A 20,083-nucleotide genomic window follows, 5' to 3' on the forward strand; every position below is an offset into this window, starting at 1 on the left:
TATTTATTATAATTGTTTCGACATATGTTGTATTTAGCTTCTTCAAACCCAGCGTGTTTACAGGCGTGTAACACGGCGCAGAGCAGCTAGCTTGTATAGAGCTTGTGTTGAGGGAGGCCTCGGTGGTCACGTGATAGGAGATGCTTGCCTTCTGACGATGGTTGCTCAGCGTGCTGCGCGAACACAAATGCCGTTACATTTGTAGTTTTGAGTAAAGAAAAAGTCTACAATAGCTATTAAACGCATGTCAGGTGCTACCTTCCAAAAAATACTGTGCGTTTTGTTAATGAATTTGATATGAATATCCCCGCAGGATTGCGTGCTGCTCATACATTATTTTATAAGAAGTGATTCCGGTTCAGTGGGAAGGTTTGAACTGCTCCAAAGTGACCATTGTTGTAATCAGGTCGAGGCTGTTATCATTTCCACTTGCTGGCTTTCTTAGTTTTTTACGGGTTTACAGCAGAAAAACAGTGCAAGCTTTTTAGAGTGTCATGAAAGAAATGTCAAGGTAAGTCATGCATACGGTACATTTTCCTTTCATGAGCATCTTTGTTCGCGTTTAAGAGAGTCCTAAAGAATAGGCTAAAGGCTAACGTTAGCCAACTGTCACAACAACCAAACAAGGCCTGCAGCCACCATTTGTTGGCTAGCGCGCTTGTTTGTTGTTTCTTAACTATGGTGGCACTATGACCATCAAAATGAACGGATTGCACGTGTTTTTGTTTGATAAAATGTCAACCCTTAATTAGGACTAACCGGAAAGCGAGTCGTTAGTTAGACAAATTCTTCCGTAGCAGCAAGCTAACGTTTGCTAACTTGCTAAATTAGCTAATTTGTTAGCGCCTGCAACCTGTTTGTAGCCTCTCGGCTAATGCTCGTTCGCCGCCAGCCTGAATACCAACATTAACGTAAATCACTTCAAACTCATTCCTGTATTTTCAGTAAACTCACTTTTCAGATTTGGAATTGCTCACTACTATGCTATCATTAACACGCGTGGTGTTATGTTATTGTGGTGGGCAATCCGGGGTGGATACTTCATTTAAATCGGTCGTTTAGTAGTGTTGGATTTGGGATTCTTTAAGTAAACACTAAAATGCTAAACTCGTTAAGTTAATACAGGTTCAGGACGGTCCTGACATTATTGAATAAACTAAAAATACCATATCCTATGTTTTAATCCAATGCCTAAACGAGACTAGGGTCGAATGAAGAACAGATTATTAAACGACACTCAACTGTTATTGTTGCGTGAAGTTTACATTATCATTCAATATTGTGTACAACGAACTGTTATCTGAATCCACCCAGTTTTGCTTTGCAGACTAATTCCAAGTCTTTGTTCAGATAACATGGATATGTCTTCCTCTGATAACGTGCTCCCCTTTTGACTTCAAAGTTAAGCACATTGCTGCAGTACGTTTACACAGGTTCGCGGTAATGATATAAAGCAGGGGAACATAAACTAGCAAAGCATTGCACTCACAATATGTGAATGATGCATTCCTTCGTCTTAACTTTCAAACCTTGTTATTTACTTGAGATGGAAATCAAGAAACAATGGCATGAAAAAACGAACATGGACAGTGTCGTGTAGTAGCTGTCATTTCATGTTTTGACTCCTCTTCCCTCTTTTGCAGCGCCATGCCTGGTGGGCAGCAGCCTCAGAAACATTATGGCATCACCTCTGCCATCAGCCTTGCACCCCCACGAGAAATAGACCACCAGTACACCAAGAAGCTCTGTGATGCTATGAAACCATTTGGGGTGTTTGAAGATGAGGAGGAGTTGAACCATAGGTAAGAAAAAAAAGTCATTTTATTTTAGCCATAACAAAACTACTAGGCATCTTGAGTGCATACATTTCATAGTATTATGTTTGAATCTACATGTTTAGGCCAAATTAATTAGTGAAGTTGTGGTATAATTATATCATTTTCCTTCTCACTATATGATTGCCCCCACTAAAATGTTATTATTCTTTTTTAGACTTGCAGTTCTTGGGAAGTTGAATAACTTTGTTAAAGAATGGATATCAGAGATCAGTGAACTAAAGGTGGGTTCTGTCGAATGCCTTCCAAGTAAAATATATGATTTATGTTGTATTATGGAGTCTTTTAGCTTAAAGGTGACTATTAATTCAGAGACACCAAAGCTATCCATGGTTTTGCCCTAATGACCAAACGACATCATACTGATTTCAATGTTTATCCTTCTCTCCACAGAACCTCCCACCATCAGCTATAAGCTGTGTTGGGGGCAAGATATTTACATTTGGTTCATACAGACTTGGAGTGCACACAAAAGGTATGTCAAGTCATTGCGGAGACATCATCCATCAACTTTGATTACAACATTTGTACTATGCTTGGCTATATTGGTATTCAAAAGGAGCAAAGAGAGATTGAGTTATCAGAACATAACTGTGACACAGTATTCAACCCCCGTCTAGGCGTATCTGTTTGTTTTTGAAAAGCTCAGTTCACCCTGACCACATTACATTGCATTTAGCTGACGCTTTTATCCAAAGCGACTTACAATAAGGAGATACAAACTTGAAGAAAACAGAATCATATAAGTACATCAGGCTTCATAGAGCCAAAACATTTCAAGTGCTACTCAACGAGCTTTAGATAAGCCAGCCCTTTATTAGTATATAAGTGCTTTGTTAATAGTTCTATCGCTCGAAGTGGAGTCGAAAGAGATGAGTTTTCAGTCTGCGCCGGAAGGTGTGTAAGCTTTCTGCTGTCCTGATGTCAATGGGGAGCTCATTCCACCATTTTGGAGCCAGGATTGCAAACCCACGTGTTTTTGCTGATGGGAACTTGGGTCCCCCTCGCAGCGAGGGTGCAGCGAGCCGTTTGGCTGATGCAGAGCGAAGTGCACGTGCTGGGGTGTACGGTTTAACCATGTCCTGGATGTAGGAAGGGCCAGATCCATTCGCAGCATGGTACGCAAGTACCATTGTCTTGAAGTGGATTATAGCAGTTACCGGAAGCCAGTGGAGGGAGCGGAGGAGCGGAGTGGTGTGGGAACATTTAGGAAGGTTGAAGACCAGACGAGCCGCTGCATTCTGGATGAGCTGCAGAGGTCGGATGGCACATGCAGGTAGACCAGCCAGGAGGGAGTTGCAGTAGTCTAGGCGTGAGGTGACGAGAGCCTGGACCAGAACCTGCGTCGCTTTCTGGGTCAGCTGGGGACGTATCTTCCTGATGTTGTAAAGCGTGTATCTGAAGCAACGGGTTGTAGCAGCGATGTTTGCAGTGAAGGACAGGTTGTTATCTAGGATCACACCCAGATTCCTTGCAGTCTGAGAAACAATAGAGGGGCCGATGGTGATTGTTAGGTCAGGAGTGGGACAAGCTTTTCCCGGAAGGAAAAGCAGTTCAGTCTTGTCAAGACCACACTAAAGCACGAGGTTAAAAGAAAAGTCAGTTATTCAAAATTATGTACGCTTTTTATGGCGTAATTGATTCAAACATGTTACAAGTTAGTGAGCAAATGTAATTCATACCTTTCCCTGGTTTTGTACAGATCAGCCTATGTTAAGCATTTCAAAAAATGTCATTGATTGCAGAATATAAATATATATTTAACAGTAAATACTAAAACCTAATTATAAGGACCCTTACTACATTGATTTGACTTCTCAATTATTTTTGGATTTGTCAGGATTTCTTTCATCAAAGCAGAATTTGAGACCATTGAAGATGTACAAGCTTTAGTGTAGAGAAATGGATATGTTGGCGGCACAAAAGGTGGAAGATAGACACTCACCTGTACTCTTACACACATCTTAAAAAGGTTTTGTATTGTTCCTATTTACCTGCCTTTTTACAGGGTGTACTCAAGGATATCATTGTCTAGAAATAAACATCTGTCATTTATTTAATAAAAAAAAATCGAGTCCTTGAAACATTGTCAGCTTTGACTGTACAAAGCAAGGCCAGGCACATTACTAAATTCTAAGGTTGCTGCACTTCACTTGAGCTACTCTTCATGTTGTTTTATAACACAAACTCTCTTTAACCTTGACTGTCGAAACTTTAATCAGTTTATTTATCAGATTGTTATATGGAATTCATAATCCCTTTAACCTACTGGTAGTGGGCAGCGTCGAATACTCTTCTGAAAGTGACTGTTTCTTACAGGAGCTGATATTGATGCCTTGTGTGTGGCTCCACGCCATGTAGAAAGAAGTGACTTTTTCTCATCTTTCTTTGAGAAATTCAAACAGCACGAAGAGATCAAAGACCTGAGGGTAAGTTTCTGTCGCATGTCTGACCGTTTCCTTGTGGAGGAAACCCATGTTTCATTCCCAAGTTCAAAACATTAATTGTAAATAGTGCAAAAGCAACTTGCCTACTTACATCACCGCTCCCGAGGGAGAAATGTGGAATTCAAAATCCATAACAAAACCTAACATTGCTTAATATTCCTCAATTATATCCTGAAAGCCGAGACACTTTATTTTGGCTGAATACATTGGAGCGTTATAATGAATGAACCCTCAGCAGAGCGCAATACCCAGGAGCATTAGCCTTGTTGTTGTAAGGTCTGCTCCTAATGTTAATTTCCCAAGGTGTGTGTCTTAATTGGCATCAATATAAATGATGAAACAATATGTACACCCCTTTCAGTTTGTATTTGTTATGACACTAAATTCATTTTTTATTCGAACAACCAAAGTGTTAACGTGCAGTTTAAAGTAAAAACTATTCTAATTTGCTATCCCAAAATGAAAGCTGTTAGAGCCTTTGGTGAAAAAGGGAGTACACATGTGTTTATTGGATATTGTAAGAAGGAGTTGATGATTGATTTGAACACACCCAGATCCCCAAAGACATCTTGATGTCACCTAGTTATTTGACATGTCTTTTTACAAGCTCTGTTTTCTCGACTTTGATTTTCACTTGTTGGTCATGTTGATGTCAGTCGACTATACATTCTCTCAGATGTGTTGTTAATATTGTCTTTTGTGTTGCTTTCTCAAGGCTGTCGAGGATGCCTTTGTACCGGTGATAAAATTCAAATTTGACGGAATAGAGGTAAGTCACTTTGAGATGCGACTGTTGAACAGGGGTATTGCATAACTACAGGCATACTTCTCAGAAATTACCATTCTGGCAAAGCTTTTATAGATGTGTAGTAAAGACATTGGCAAGACAGTGCTGTTACATATTTGTACTACCCAGTGTGTCTAGATACGAGTTGGGCAATTTAAAGTCCTTAATACTTTAATATGTTCCTCTCTGTGCAGATTGATCTGCTTTTTGCCAGACTGGCCTTACAGTCCATTCCAGACAACCTGGACCTGAGGGGGGACTCCATCCTGAGAAACCTGGACATACGGTGCATCCGCAGCCTTAATGGTACGCTACATGGACTCTATTGCATTCAAAAGAGAAGAGATGATAATGAATTGAGGACTGATGCTGTTGCAAAAGTAGATTAAGCTTATAGTGCATCACACTTGCGGCAGGTGGTTTGGACCCTTTTAACACTTTCCATACTTGGCATAAACACAATGTATGCAGGAGTGTAATACTTCTATCTATTTAGTTTTCTAATGCTTTTTCTGCAGGTTGTCGTGTGACTGATGAAATACTGTACCTGGTGCCAAACAAAGAGAACTTCAGACTGACATTGAGAGCCATTAAACTCTGGGCAAAACGTGAGTGCATTCAAATGTTCTGGTTCTATTTGAGTGTATACTTGACAAACCGCCGCTTATCTTTTGGGGTAACACCAAAAAGTATAAATGGTCTCCACCTTCGCCTGCAGGTCGTGGGATCTACTCGAACATGCTGGGGTTCCTGGGTGGAGTGTCGTGGGCCATGCTGGTGGCCAGGACCTGCCAGCTCTACCCCAACGCCGTGGCCGCCACGCTGGTCCACAAGTTCTTCTTGGTGTTTTCCAAGTGGTGAGTGTGTACAGGGCTCGTACGGGTGCTGGAAATGCTTGAAATTGTACGAGGTGTTTTCAAGGTTTGTAAAGTGCTTGAATTTGGGGAATGGTGCTTGAATTTGGGATAAAGTGCTTGAAATTGTAAATGCTTTACTTCGCTTTTTAGATTAAAAGAAAATAAAGAAGTCGGAGCGCGCTTTATTGCTTCGCTTTTACATAAAACCGCTCCGCTCCGGCCTTCCCGCGCTATGCGCGTGACCGGCAAGTGTTTTTGTTACGTGTGACCTGGGCATTCTGATGAGTGATAGATGGTTGCCGTTTCAACGAGCGTTGGCTAGCAGAAGACAAATACAAGCCATGGCTAAGACGAGGGTCAAGCCCATGAGTAGCCTCCTGCAAAGTTTGCAAAAATAACGATGCGAGAGTCTGCGCTGACGAGCCACAACAAAGGTACGCCGTAGTAGAGCATTTTAGATTAGGCTAACGTTGCATGTTACGTTTGTTTAAGCTAACGTTAGCGAGCTGAATAGCGAACTCCATGAGGGTTAATAATCGCAGGGGACAATCATTTCAGAGGATGTTATGTGCGTTACAGTCGCCATCCTGTGGTGTTCAGAGGATGAAGCACTCACTGTTGTAATTCAACCCAGTCTCACGGCACTTCATGTTATAGTCACGAAATATAATCTATTGATTCGACACAGAGCGATTTTAAAAGCAATGTATTTCTACTGGTAGTATGTTTCGTGCCTAAACCAAATGTGACTTTCTCTATCGAAATCAGTCACATTGACCCGAAGACACATTTTCGTTTGTATTACTGGTCTGGGGGAAGCTCGCGAGTGTGTTTGTGTATTTTTGCGTTTGTGTACCGGGGAAACACTCACAAGAAACACCGGCTGTTGTTATGCTTGCTGTGACGTTACATTAGTCCGTTCTCTGTTTGTAATTATGCCGTTACAAGCTTCAAAGTTGTATTTATCATCTGAATTTGCCGAAACAAGTTTAATATTCTGAAAGCCAATACTTTGTTTATTTGAAAACAGATGAAAACAAACTGTCTTTTATATAAAATTGAAGTATTATACAAGTAAAACTACATTTAGCTTTAATCCCATGTAATTGTAGAATGAACAGTCTTCCTTTGAAGATGGATAAGTCAGGAGTCTTGAGTAGTCAACATTACCTAAAGTCATTGTACACATTTGTAAATATTATTTTCCACTTTCCACTTAACTTAGTTACCATTGTGAGTCTATGTTGTACTTCAGTAAAAGTACTCAGGTCTTGTACTTGAGTAAAAGTAGAAGTACTCAGATCTTGTACTTAGTAAAAGTAGAAGTACCAGAGTGTAGGAATACTCTGTTACAGTAAAAGTCCTGCATTCAAAATGTTCCTCAAGTAAAAGTAGAAAAGTATTCTCATCAAAATATAGTGAAAGTAGTGACAGTGAAAGTAGTCGTTGTGCAGATTGGTCCATTTCATAATAATATATATGATGTGTTTTCTAATGATTGATCATGAAAGTGTTCTCAAAGCTGGTGAAGGTGAAGCTAGTCTGAATGACTTTGTATACTGCAGGGTAGCTTGTGAATTTACTCCAGGTGGAACTAAAGTCTGATTTAAGACTTATATTTCACATAATTCATCTACATCTGTAAAGTAACTAAAGGTGTTAAATACATGTAGTGGAGGAAAAGTACACCATTTACCTCTGACTTATGTTTACTGCCAACCTAAAAGTACCTCAAAAATAGTAATCAATAATGTATAGAAAAGTTATTTTGCTCAGGTTATATGGGATGCCCAGTCTACGTACAGATGGGCCACTCATTTTGAAATATTAAACTTAGTTTTCTTTTCTTTTAATTATTCATCCTCGTGTAGAATGCTATTACGAAACACACATTTGTTTTTTTATAGCATAAAGAACATCTGATTTAATGTGAGGTAGGGAAATAATCATTTGAGTATAAGTATGTGTATATAAATATGTAATTTACAACAGCTGTAAGATGCTTGAAAATGCACCTTGAAAATGCTTGAATTTGACTTTGGAAAAGGTGTAAGAACCCTGTGTGTAGCTTTCCACTTGATGGCAGTGTTTCATAGCCCTGTCTAGTCATCAGTGTGTTTTGACTATTTACACACTTTACTATTTTCATTTGCATCCTAGGGAGTGGCCAAATCCTGTGCTTTTGAAACAGCCTGAGGACAGTAATCTGAATTTACCTGTGTGGGATCCTAGAGTGAGTATGACGCCTTTTTTTTTGTATGTGTACTCCTGTGTAGTCGTAGGACACACAACCTGGACTTATTCTGCTAAATAAGAGGTTTTTTTAGTGTTACATCAACAGACAAAGCATAGGTAAAAACCTTTTTTATCCTATTTCAAGTATCCTTACACTCCACACTACAGCTTCGACAGCTTCAAAAACGTTTTCCAACGCGTCTGCCCATTCACTTTGAATGGGGTGACGTCACTTTTCGCCGAACTGCATTGTGGGAAGCAGAGCGGAGCTTTCCTGGCGTTTCAGGCTGCAAAAGTTGAGCAATGTTCAACTTTTGAAGCTTCTGAAGCTTTCGGTGGAAGCGTCAGCCAATCAAGTCATATGCCAGTACAAGCTCTAGCCAATCAAACCGCTGCTTGTGTGTCAGGGGCGGGAGATTCATGTGATTGGTTGTTGGTCGAGCTTCAGACACGCCCAGCTCCAAGCTTTTTTTGAAGCTGTAGTGTGGACGGGCCGTTATTCCTCTGTCATCATGCAAATGTTTCCTCTACCATGAGTTCCAATGTTGTCCTCGGAGGAGGCTTCCAAGAGCAGCTTGGAGCGAGGAAGATTTCCTACATGGACGTCTTTTATCAGATACACTTCTTCAAAAGTGCTTTAGTAATTGAGAAACAAAAAAGATCTAAAATTGTGTTCAAATCCCGTAATAAACACTGCAGTCCATGCAGCCTGCACATATGAATACACTATCTTATGCAGGATATTTGTTTAAATATTTTCTCCTATGCTAGTGCATTGATACATTAGTTTTGCTTTTACTTTTTTTTTTTTACAATATCATACATTTATCCTAAACTAATTAATCTATATCCTTAATATAAAACATTTAAATGCTGTGTCAAGTTTGCTGTGTCTATTAAGCAATAAACACGTTTGAATGATCTATTGTTGTTTCCGTTCAGTCACAGTACTGCCAACCATTATCGTGCATTGGGCAGAAAGTAGTTCATATCAAATGTAATAGTTTCCTTCATGTTTAGGCTTCCATACCTACTTTCTTAATCATGCTCAACATGATCTTCAAGTGAGGAAATACATCATTGCATGGTAAAGGCTTTTGCTGCTGGCAAACATGATTTTAAAACGCATGTAAAGTTGCTGTCAAAAAGCCCTTCAAAATAAAGTCTAGTGAAAAGGCATTCTCAAATTGTCCCTTGTTTTTAAAACCGAGCCTGGATTTATTATTAAGATAAATACAAATAAGCTTGTAATTGGCCAGTACACAGTTTAAAACAGGTTTGATATAGATGTTTTCTCGTGATGTTAAAGCTCAATGTGATCATGCAGTTCAAATAGTTTTGGACCAATTGGATGACTTCATAATCAAATGGCTAAATTGGGTAATTTGGCTTGCATATCTGTTAAGAAGGTACTTCAAGGTAAGAGGCTAAAGCTCCGTTACAAGCTACATATCCAAAATCCAATTTGACAGATCCTTTTACATAATGTTTTAAAGGGAAGCACGTCACGTCAAGTTTCCTTAAATTCTCCTTGTTTTGTTTGGAAAAATGCAAATAAAGGGAAACATGAAGAGCATAAAGGTGGATTGGGATGTGTCTGGTGCTTTTCAGTGTGTGGGTGTAGAGTTTCCCTACACATTGAAAGTGGTGGGTGGTGTTGGAGAAGTCTCTCATGTCTGCAGCCAAATCAATCCCTGTGGTTTTAGGTGAACCCGTCTGACAGATACCACCTGATGCCCATCATCACCCCCGCCTACCCCCAGCAGAACTCCACCTACAACGTTTCCTCGTCAACGCGCACCATCATGAGCGAGGAATTCAAATACGGTAATACAGACAACACATAAAATATCTACCTACTCTACCAGTTCTGAAAATCTCATATCTTGCCTAATTGTAACTGTACAATTAGGTTCCTTTGAGTAATAGTGTCACTTTGATATCTTTCTCCCACGTGTCTGACATTAACAGGCCTCAGCGTCACAGATGAGATTCTTCAGGGAAAAACTGAATGGTCCAAACTCTTTGAGCCTCCCAACTTCTTCCAAAAGTACAAGTAGGTGTTTATTCTTTTCACATAAAGGATGTGTTGATGGAATATTGTATCTACAACAGCAAGCCAAGCTAACAGAGCTACATGTGTCTCATATGGCATGGGTAAAAAGTCTTTAACATGTCTGCATTTGTTCACGTATTGAAAAAAGCAAGCATTAAAGGGGACCTATCATGCAAAATGCACTTTTGTACATCTTTTATACATGAATATGTGTCCCCGGTGTTCCAGGGAACTCACCAAGTGTCAGAAAACACAACCCTCTCTATTTTCCTCCATACCCAAATCTCTAAAAAAGGGGCTGCAACGGATCTGATACAGACTGATCCAGATTTGAACACTTTACTGACGTCAGTAAAGTGGCGCTACGGCTATTGGTAAATTCTCCACCTATCAGGGGAATGAGAGGTTGGGCCACGGCCGGCCATTGCTGCTCGAAAGCGCTGGAGACGTTGTAGTACATATGCCAGGCCTGTAAGTGGCGCTGTAGTCTGCCACAAAAGCAGTGAAGAAGATTTCCCTTGCATGGTTGCCCTTCTGTTTATTCTCCACTGTGGCTCTTTTTCTCCCTCCCCGAGGCAAGTGTTTGCGCCTCCTGCTTTAAAACAAATGAATAATTACTCTATATAATCATATGTAAGGAATAATGTGCAGCGACGCGGTCATTATGGGGAAAAGAACACCGACAGGCTAATCAGGAGCCCGACGCCAAGCAGAGGGATCTAGATCGGCATGAAGGCACATTATGCAATGTGCACATTATCCCGCTTATTACATGGCCACATTCTCGACAAAGTAACGACATGACTCCCAATATTAATTGAAATGGATTTAGAAAATGATTTAAAAAATAGTTGTATTGATTTAAATTGACATGCATCCGCTAAGAAAAATAGTCCGTTGTTACTGTTTGAACTAACGTAGCAACGGCAGGAACTGCTTCTATAGTGTTTTTTTGAGGAGCTTTTTGATTACAGATTTGAAAACATCATTGCTTGCTTTAAAAGTAGCACAATTCATTATGTCAAACCTTGGAAAGTATCTCGATATCCCTGCCCTAATGCCAAAGTAACTGCCAACTGAATATGTGTCGCCGTTTGATGTCTATGTCTGGACCGCTGCGAAAAAAGGACGGTTTCTGCCCGTTACTTATTTTCTTACTTCTATAAGAATAAAACACGCAGGACGGAGATCTCTTTTTCTCCCCCTCTTCTCCCCACTGCAGCCTAGCAGCTGATCTCAAAGCACGCTCTCCTCTCCTGCAGGGGGGCGTGGTCAGCTGCAGCTCACAGAATCTGCCCCCTGCAAAAACAGGGCTGGAAAGAGCAAATGGAGCGAAATGAGGCATGGCTAAAATGCAGGATCTTTTTGGTTATTCGAAAACAAAAAACTATATTTATATTAGGGCTGTCAAACGATTACAAATTTTAATCAGATTAATCACAGCTTAAAAATTAATTAATCATGATTAATCACCATTCGAACTATGTCCAAAATATGCCATTTATTTATGTATATTGTTGTGGGAATGGAAAGATAAATGAAAGAAGGCGGATATATCAATTTAACATACAGTATCTATGTTTATTATAACATTTTTCTGCATGTCAAAATGAAAGACAACCCACACACCTATCAATCATCAAACCGTGGGGTCTTAATTCATTACGTGTTGATTTCTATCAACGGGGGAGTACTTCAGGAAAGTCGACAGAGGGGGGGGGGGCGCTAGTGGAGTACTTCGTGACCACAGAGTGTGAACGTTGTGATCAGCTGTTTTAGCGCAGTTCTCAAGTGAAGGGGGGAGTCTCCCTCCGCAGCCGGTTGGCGTAGTTTTGGCACAGTTCCGTTGTACAGACCGACGTTAACAGCAGCCTGTCTGTGCACACGGAGACCGACTCTGTCGTCCGGTGATCTAACCGCCTTCTGGAAAAGCTTCACAAGTACGTCGGTACGCAAATGCGCTTTGTGACACAAGTGACGGTACGCATTTCAGATTACGCACATAACCTGCGTACCAGTTATGTGCACCCCTGTACCAGAGCCATATTATTACTATGATATGGCTCTGCCCTGTACTACAGCAAACGTATTCTGCGTCTGGACTTCCTGCAACAACACCACGCCGTTATCAAAGATGTTCTATTGAGAAGACGATCACTACGTGACAAAAGTTTTCAAAACCGTGGCTACTGAAATCAGTCTTACTAACTGCTGTCTGTGCAATTTACTCCGCGAGTTGGCAGACTTTATTTTGCTTACTTTAACATCATTTTTCATGGTGGGGCTAAGCCATTTCTTGGTATGGGTGTAGCCTACCCCAGCCATACCCTGGCGCTGCCACTGGTGGCACGTATGGGGCGGGCCATTCTGCACATGCGTTAAATGCGTTAAATATTTTAACGCAATTAATTCAAAAAATTAATTACCGCCGTTAACGCGATAATTTTGACAGCACTAATTTATATACTTTATATAGGTATGGCCCTACAATATATTGTTCAAATATAGCATGATAGGTGTCCTTTAAGTTATGTGGATATTATTTGGCAAGCCATAGTTTTAAAAAAAAAACGTAAATGCTATTGTTTTGACTATTTTTGCGAATACTGATCATTTGTTAAACATAATTATCCCGGTCTTTAGAAATGTATACATTATCATGATTATGGTATGCTTTTCAAGAGAATCTGTACCAAAAAACATGTTTTGATAAGTCTGTAAAACGATGTTGTAGTAGGACGAGCACAAAACTTGATTCAATAAAAGTATTTGAAAGCTTATTTAGCCTTTAACAAATATTTTACTTACATTTAGATATTTCCGTAGTTTACAGCTCTGGAAAAAAATGAAGAAACCACACGGCTATTCCATTCCAGTGTCTGTCAAATTCCAACACGGAGAAATGTTGTCAGTAATTAATAGAATACATTTCTTTACTCAAACGCATACCTATCAATGGTAAAACCAGAGAAACTGATAATGCTGCAGTCGTAGCAAAACATTTTCCAGAGCACTATATTGCAATTTTGATAACGTTTCAATCAATTGCAGCGCCCTACCATACTATGCAGTTCGAACAAAAATTGGATGATGCAACTTATTGTTTTCACTTTTTGGGTTTGGGCACATTTGACTCATCCGAACTGTGGTCAGTAAAGTTTGTTTATGAGAGTTTCTTCCCACACAAGAACCACAACTGCCATGTTGTGTTGGTGCTGCTGCTTCACCATTGCAGCTACATTACCTGAGTACTGGTGTGGCACATCGAATTGAAAAGTTTTAAAGAAGAAATACTGCTGATATGTAGAATTATACAAGACGCAAAAATGTATTGTATTTAGTGAAGTTTATTTGTTTTGTATGGACAGTTGTGGAAAGCCCCCAAGTACATTTACTCAAAGACTTTCTACTTTAACATTTTACTCCACTACATTAGCATAGGATATAGCAAACATTCCCATGGTGCTGCAAGTCCATATATACTCATTGTTATGTCTTAGAGGGTGTTGTGTTCAGTTACTCTGCATCTTGTCTGATTTTCTGTCGTGTTCTGCAGGCATTACATCGTTCTGACTGCCAGTGCCTCCACAGAAGAAAACCACTTGGAATGGTAAGTGTCAGAGTGAGACTGTACCGCAACGCTGTGAGGATAACTGGTTTTGTTATCGCTAACTCTGTAAATACACCCTGATGTTATTCCCCTCAGGATCGGTCTGGTGGAGTCAAAGATCCGCGTTCTGGTGGGAAACCTGGAGAGGAACGAGTACATCACCCTGGCTCATGTCAACCCCCAGTCCTTCCCCGGGTCCAAGGAGAACCGCAACGAGTGAGTTCAGATCTAATCCATACATGCAAACTGCTCTGTGAATATGAATGTATGAGTGAAGGCAAATCCTGCCAGTCATGAATCAAAGCTACGGTCAATTGGCACGTTTCTTTTAGCCCTTAAGTGAACAGACCATGTTGCCTGTTTTATGGGAGTTATTTTTCAATGAGTCATGGAGTCTATTGGCTGAGATGCATTACTTTGCTCTGGCATCACAATCATCTTTAATAGTATAATCTAAAATCAGTTCAAAATAAACATGACCAACTCACCTCTACTATAAATATTAATTTAAAGGCCAAAACTAACAATCTAATACGATTTGTTAACCTCTCATATGACACGTGTCTGTGTCTCACTTGGAATATTCACGATTTATTCCTATCGTAAAAATACATTCTTTTACACGAGCGGTTTCTTTTTATCTGTAAAAATGTATCTTTAGATGTACATCAATATCATTTTATAATGCTTGCATATTCATGGACGGGAGCACTGATGCAACAAAATAGGTATGACTAACTGCTTGTGTGTTTCTGTAACAGGAACGACTTTGTGTCCATGTGGTTCATCGGGATCATCTTCAAGAAAGTGGAGAATGCGGAGAGTGTGAACATTGACCTGACGTACGACATCCAGTCCTTCACAGACACCGGTAGGTCCTGTAGTATCACAACACCAAGAAATTGGCAGAAATTGCTTGAATAAAAAGTCAAACGTATGTATAGTTTCATGCCAGTAAATAATAACCCATACCACAACATGTTGTTCTCTGCAGTGTACAGACAGGCCAACAACATCAACATGCTGAAGGATGGGATGAAGATTGAAGCGACACACGTGAAGAAGAAACAGCTCCATCAGTACCTTCCCCCAGAACTGGTGCAGAAGAAGAAGAGGGTGATTTATCTTCCTGTGCATGTTGAGACAAACCCATAATCATCATTTGAACTATCATCATCATTGACTGTATTATTATTTTCCTCTGCAGAGCATAGCGGAGTTGAACCGCAGCTCTAACGGGGGCAGCTCTAAGCGCCTCTCTCTGGACAGCAGCCACCTGGACAGCTCCAGAGACACGGACTCGGGGACCCCCTTCACCTCCCCCAGCAGCAAGCCCGCCAAGCCTGCGTCTGACACAGATGATGGGTATGACGCAGCTCTTCACTTCTAGCACAGTTTATTGTTATGTTTTATCTCATGCCATTTAGTCTTTTCAATTGCAATCAATGCTTTTTACAGGCTGAAAGACACAATATGATGCTGATCAAATGTTTTCTGTCTTGTTGATTTTGCAGCGTAAGCCCCCCAAAGCAGCTTTTCGTGGAGGGCTCTCCAGCTCCCAGTGCAGCGACCGCAGCGACAGCATCACTAGCAACACCTACAGCGCCAGTGGCAACCGCAGCAGCGGCAGCAGCAACTCCAACGGCAACTGCAGCCGCAACTGCAACCGCAACGGCAACTGTTGCTACAGACCAAGGGATGTCCATTCCTGTCATTGGCTCAAGTGAGTACTTCTTCCCCATTGACAATTACACAGATACTCACTATAATCAGGGCTGGGCTATACTGCTTTTAAACAATAATATATAATATACTTCTTTCAATATTCTCTAAAATAATATAACTGTTTATTTTAACCCCTTTGATGTTTGAAGTCATTTCTCTTTGGAAATGTATTTATTTTTATTCAAATGTAATAATTATTCACGCATCTTTTTTAAATCTCGAAATGACTGTGAGCAGGCATTTGGGCTTTTTTAGGATCTTTTTATTATTTATTTATTAATGATATTGCCCATCCCTTAATTAGTGAGAGTCCTAAGGCATAATTGACATTCCCATTACCCAGCCAGTATATAATAATATCACATACCAAACAAAGTCTTTCAAGTGAGTGAACAGTCTTAAATAAGCACAGGTATGTTCAAAGCATCCTAAATGGATGTCAAAAACGCAAACATATCATCCTGATCTAATTTCTCCGTCTTCTTCTTTTCTGCAGAGCCTGCGGTTAAAGCAAAGCCTGCCTCTCCCCCCCCTAGCAGCTCCGTCTCTGCGGCGCTGATGGAGGATGTGCTGCCCGACGCCACCAGCAGCCCCCGAGAGGAGCCCAACAACGGCCTGGAGGACTCCCCCAACGGAGCCGCTGCCGCTGCCAAGAGACCCCACTCCCCGACACAAGAGGACCTGGCCAAGAGGCCCAAAGAAGCAGAGGTAAGGAGCGTGTGTGTGGAATGTATTTGTTGCTGGATTTAAACTTTTTGCCAGATTAAAATTGTGACATTTTCTTTTGCAGGTGGTGCCCAATGATGACTCAGCATTTAAAGAGCCATATCCACCGTCCTCTGACTCACACGGAGAAGGACCCAATGCTGTAGGTGTCATTTACTGTGCCTGCTTCTATTGCATGTGTAATGGCTAAGAAAATGAACACTTTAAAATGTTGTCTCTCTTCACCTTTAGCAAACTGGATCAAAGGCTAAGCCCATTCCAACCATTGATACCTCAAGAACACAGGTAGCGGCTCTTTTTATATTTTCTTAACGTTGGATAATGATTTCTCTATCTGGACATGTGTTCTGTTAAAGCAGATATTAAATACTTTTAAAATAAATGTATATTTTGAATTCTAATGACGTTATTTCCTCCCTCAGAGACTTCCCAGCATGGAGCTGCCAGACGCCTCGTCGCCTCTCCCAGCGAGCAACAGTTGTCGCGTCGTGAAGAATTCCATCAAACTGGCTCTCAACCGCCACAAGTGAGCGTTCACATTTCTTTCCAACATAATCACAGCAATCAAGTCTGACTTTCTGATGTTTAACACTTATATTCTTTCCTTGTGTGTTTCATTGTATTGTAGCATCACACCTCCCAAGCCCCCAGTGTTCGAGGGCACCCTCACCACTGACGCTCCCCCTGCCGGCGAAGAGAAGGGCATGTCCATTCCTGTCATTGGCTCAAGTGAGTGTATAACTGCCCTTACAGTCAATTATCAGTTCTGTTCATTTATCAAGGTGCTATTCACTTTGTTCAGGGAATCATACAAAATAATCGTTTGAATCGTCCATATAGCATGTGGTTGTAAAGTTAATACCACTTTCAGTCAGATGTTCTTTGTGCTGATTAAATACAAATGTTCAAAATTATAATTGTCCTTCACCCAACAGTCTTTTTTTACGAAATAGAACATATTGGAAATTCTGTTAATTCTTTTTTGTCAAACAAGACTTTGCTGCCCACCATCTGCCAACAGCGACATTAGCTAGCGTTGTTCACAATGTAGCATTATCAGGAAAAAAGGTGGGGCGAAACATATAATACAGTGTGTGGTGGGGGTTTCATCATTGTGCATACAAAACTGTTGGAGATATTCAATTATAGGACTCAATTATCACAAAAGCATACATCTCCAATGAATCACACAACTTTTACATTTATACGTATTCATGCGCAATGCCTTTGTTACGTGTTGCTGTGACAAATGTTTTTTCAAAAATTAGGATCAGTACAGTTAATCAAACCTAACTAGGAAGTGGATTTTGATGCCCATCCCGTTTTTTCACTATTCAAATTCTTTCTATAGACGAATAAAGCTGAACAGGGATCAAGGAGGGAAAAAAAAAAAAAGTTTTTTTTGACAATCTGTCTCTGATAGGCAAGCATTGACCAGATTTGACAATGTCAAATATTGGCCGGTGACACTCTTACGGTAATTTCATTATTAAAGACATGTTACCATGGTAAACTTATATGTTTTGACTGAAGGCTCCAAATTAACAGTCCATCTTTTTCCCTCTGTAGAACACGTGGCAGCCAAACAGGCGGTGACCCCCGTTGGCAGCTCCATCCCAACATTAGTGAGCCGGGGGGCCGACCCCCTGAACGGAGCAACCGCCAAGAGAGCCCACTCCCCCACGCTGGAGGAGCAGGCCAAGAGGCTGAAAGAAACAGAAAAGGCCAGAATCCACATAGCTTGAACACAACAACTATAGACTGGATTCATATACATACAGAGTCGGGGCTTTAACGTTAAGTCAAAACAGCGAGAAGATGACTTCACACGGGGGCCGGGAGTGTGTTCAGGTCACATCTCATGTGTGAAGCAGCAGAACGGACAGCTCACCTCCACTCTTCAGAGGTTACAGATTTGCCAGGATAGGTGATTTTGGTCAAACCAGATGTTGTGAGCGCCCTCTATCACGCTCACAGCCGGAGGGCATTTAAACACAACACTATCGAAGACCTTAAGCGACCGTTTTTTTTTTACTAGTCTTCTCCCCTCTGTGTTTAAAAAAAGTACACAGAACAGATGAAAATGTAGCTGTTCTTTTTTTCATTTTCTTTCTTTTGCGTTTTAAAACAGCCCAGAGCCTTTATCGAACGCTTGCTACACACACTTCTAGTGTATGCTGATTTATTTTCCTTTTCTTTTCTCCTGAACAGAAACCTGTACAGTAAATGTTGATGTACATAACTTTTTTTGTCTTAAAAAAAAGCAAAAGATCCCCATTAAGTCTTTTGACCATTCTATTGTAGTTTTATCTAAAAATGTCTAAAAAAAAAAAAGTTCTAAAAAAATTGTGTTTTGTTTTTCTCTATTGCTTGTCCAAAAAAGACCTCTCCCAGCCCCTGGATATTTTTTTGTAAACACTGTATAGGTTTGGATACAGTTGCGGGGGAGGCTTTATTGAGGGTTTGCTTGGATATGAAGGATATCACAACTACGACTCTTTGGAAGCACCACGACCGCCCAAAGAGGACTCCAGGTTGGTATTGGATTTGCAGTGTGTAGGTGATCGTAGACGCCGAGTGCTCCTCAGGTGTCCGTAAAAAAACCTCCCTTACAACAACAGGAACAATTTCCTTGAAGTGGTGAAATTGGTTCTGAAGCTTTTCGGTTATTGGTTAGTTCTCTAAAGGATTAGCACAGAACCATGTCGATGATGCCACGCTAATCATTATTTTCAGTGTAGTTTAAGTGTCAAACGCCAATTGTATGTCTTGGATTAAAAGGTTGACAAGTTTTTCTGCCTACTTCTCCTGGTGTGTTCAAGCTATTGGATGTCGGGATAGGCGAGGTTGACACAAACAAGCGAGTGCTGGACACTTTAGACGGTCACAAGAAAGTGTTTGAATATCAGTTTTATGTACGTAGGCCTACCAGTGATTGTCCAAACTAAAAACGAATTTCCTGTCCGTCGGGAAGGCTAAACGGCTGATACTGCTTGACCCCCCCTACACCCTCACCAGTTTACCTTGGTCTGCTAGTAAAGCGAAGTTCTGGTTGTTTTTGCATCTATGGAAGAGTTTGTCGTGCTTTGTTAAAAAAAACAATGGTTTGAAGCTTTTTGACGATTTGAGCTGGTTGGCGCTTGTGTGCATGTGGTTGACCGTGTGTGAGCGTGCATGCATCGATGGTTGTTAATGTGTTGGAGAAAGACGGAATTCCCTTCGTTTTGGGTGTTAACCCCTCTGCGCCTCCTGTGGAGGTTCTTAAGAAGGCATCTCCTGAGGCCACGGGTGGGGGGGGGGGGTGAGGAGACAACTCTGTTCCTGCCTTAGGCCCCGACCTTCCATCTTTCCGGTCTGAAACTCGGTGACTGTTTGATTTCAGAACAGAAGATATACTATAACAAAGTATAAAGCGATGCTGACGAGGCGCCCTCTCCTTCAGAGCAGTTAGACACACAGGGACACAGGCTCTTTTTCCAGCATCAGTTTCCCCTTCAATGTACAGAGAACTGTTTTTTTCAAAAGGCATATTCTTCATTATTGGGGTTTTTTCTTATCACTTTATTTATATTTGCATATTTGTACCATGTGATCTTTTTTTTAATAGCATTCATAGCCGGTAGGTCTCTTTTTAATGAAATCTGCACCACTCTGTTTCAGACAACTCATGTTCTGCTGTTTGGACAAATTTAACAAAACAGTTCATTTAGATGTTTGTTTCTAAAATGTATTGAAAGGGTATTTTTGTATGTGTTTATCACTTCCTTTAAATGAATCCGTACACCCATTAAACCCCTAAAAACAA

The 20,083-nt window shown here is 40.8% G+C and overlaps 1 protein-coding gene across 3 annotated transcripts; it reads left to right on the top strand.

Moving 5' to 3' along the window:
* papolg (poly(A) polymerase gamma) lies at positions 1-20,083 on the top strand. 3 transcript variants are annotated; one of them, XM_034100649.2, is made up of 24 exons: positions 50-511; positions 1,644-1,802; positions 1,993-2,059; positions 2,229-2,310; positions 4,155-4,264; positions 4,998-5,051; positions 5,264-5,375; positions 5,588-5,677; positions 5,788-5,926; positions 8,087-8,159; positions 9,868-9,988; positions 10,133-10,217; positions 13,774-13,827; positions 13,924-14,043; positions 14,589-14,698; positions 14,822-14,943; positions 15,035-15,192; positions 15,342-15,550; positions 16,049-16,260; positions 16,343-16,420; positions 16,510-16,563; positions 16,701-16,804; positions 16,907-17,007; positions 17,848-20,083. In XM_034100649.2, exons 1-24 carry the CDS (start codon positions 495-497, stop codon positions 18,021-18,023), a joined length of 2,607 nt encoding a protein of 868 aa, XP_033956540.1. In that variant the 5' UTR covers positions 50-494; the 3' UTR covers positions 18,024-20,083. The 3 variants fall into 3 exon arrangements, with proteins under 3 accessions (XP_033956545.1, XP_033956542.1, XP_033956540.1); XM_034100651.2 differs by lacking the exons at positions 13,774-13,827; positions 13,924-14,043; positions 14,589-14,698; ... (7 more) ...; positions 16,907-17,007; positions 17,848-20,083 and having other exon boundaries at positions 12-511; positions 10,133-10,221; XM_034100654.2 differs by lacking the exons at positions 8,087-8,159; positions 9,868-9,988; positions 10,133-10,217; ... (10 more) ...; positions 16,907-17,007; positions 17,848-20,083 and having other exon boundaries at positions 1-511; positions 5,788-5,930.

This window comes from Pseudochaenichthys georgianus, chromosome 15 (assembly GCF_902827115.2).
Source record: "Pseudochaenichthys georgianus chromosome 15, fPseGeo1.2, whole genome shotgun sequence".
NCBI lineage: Eukaryota > Metazoa > Chordata > Actinopteri > Perciformes > Channichthyidae > Pseudochaenichthys > Pseudochaenichthys georgianus.

Coding starts and splice junctions, on each gene's coding strand:
- papolg (XM_034100649.2), top strand. Junction 4,265..4,997: donor AAGAGATCAAAGACCTGAGG/GTAAGTTTCTGT, acceptor TGCTTTCTCAAG/GCTGTCGAGGATGCCTTTGT. Junction 5,927..8,086: donor TTCTTGGTGTTTTCCAAGTG/GTGAGTGTGTAC, acceptor TTTGCATCCTAG/GGAGTGGCCAAATCCTGTGC.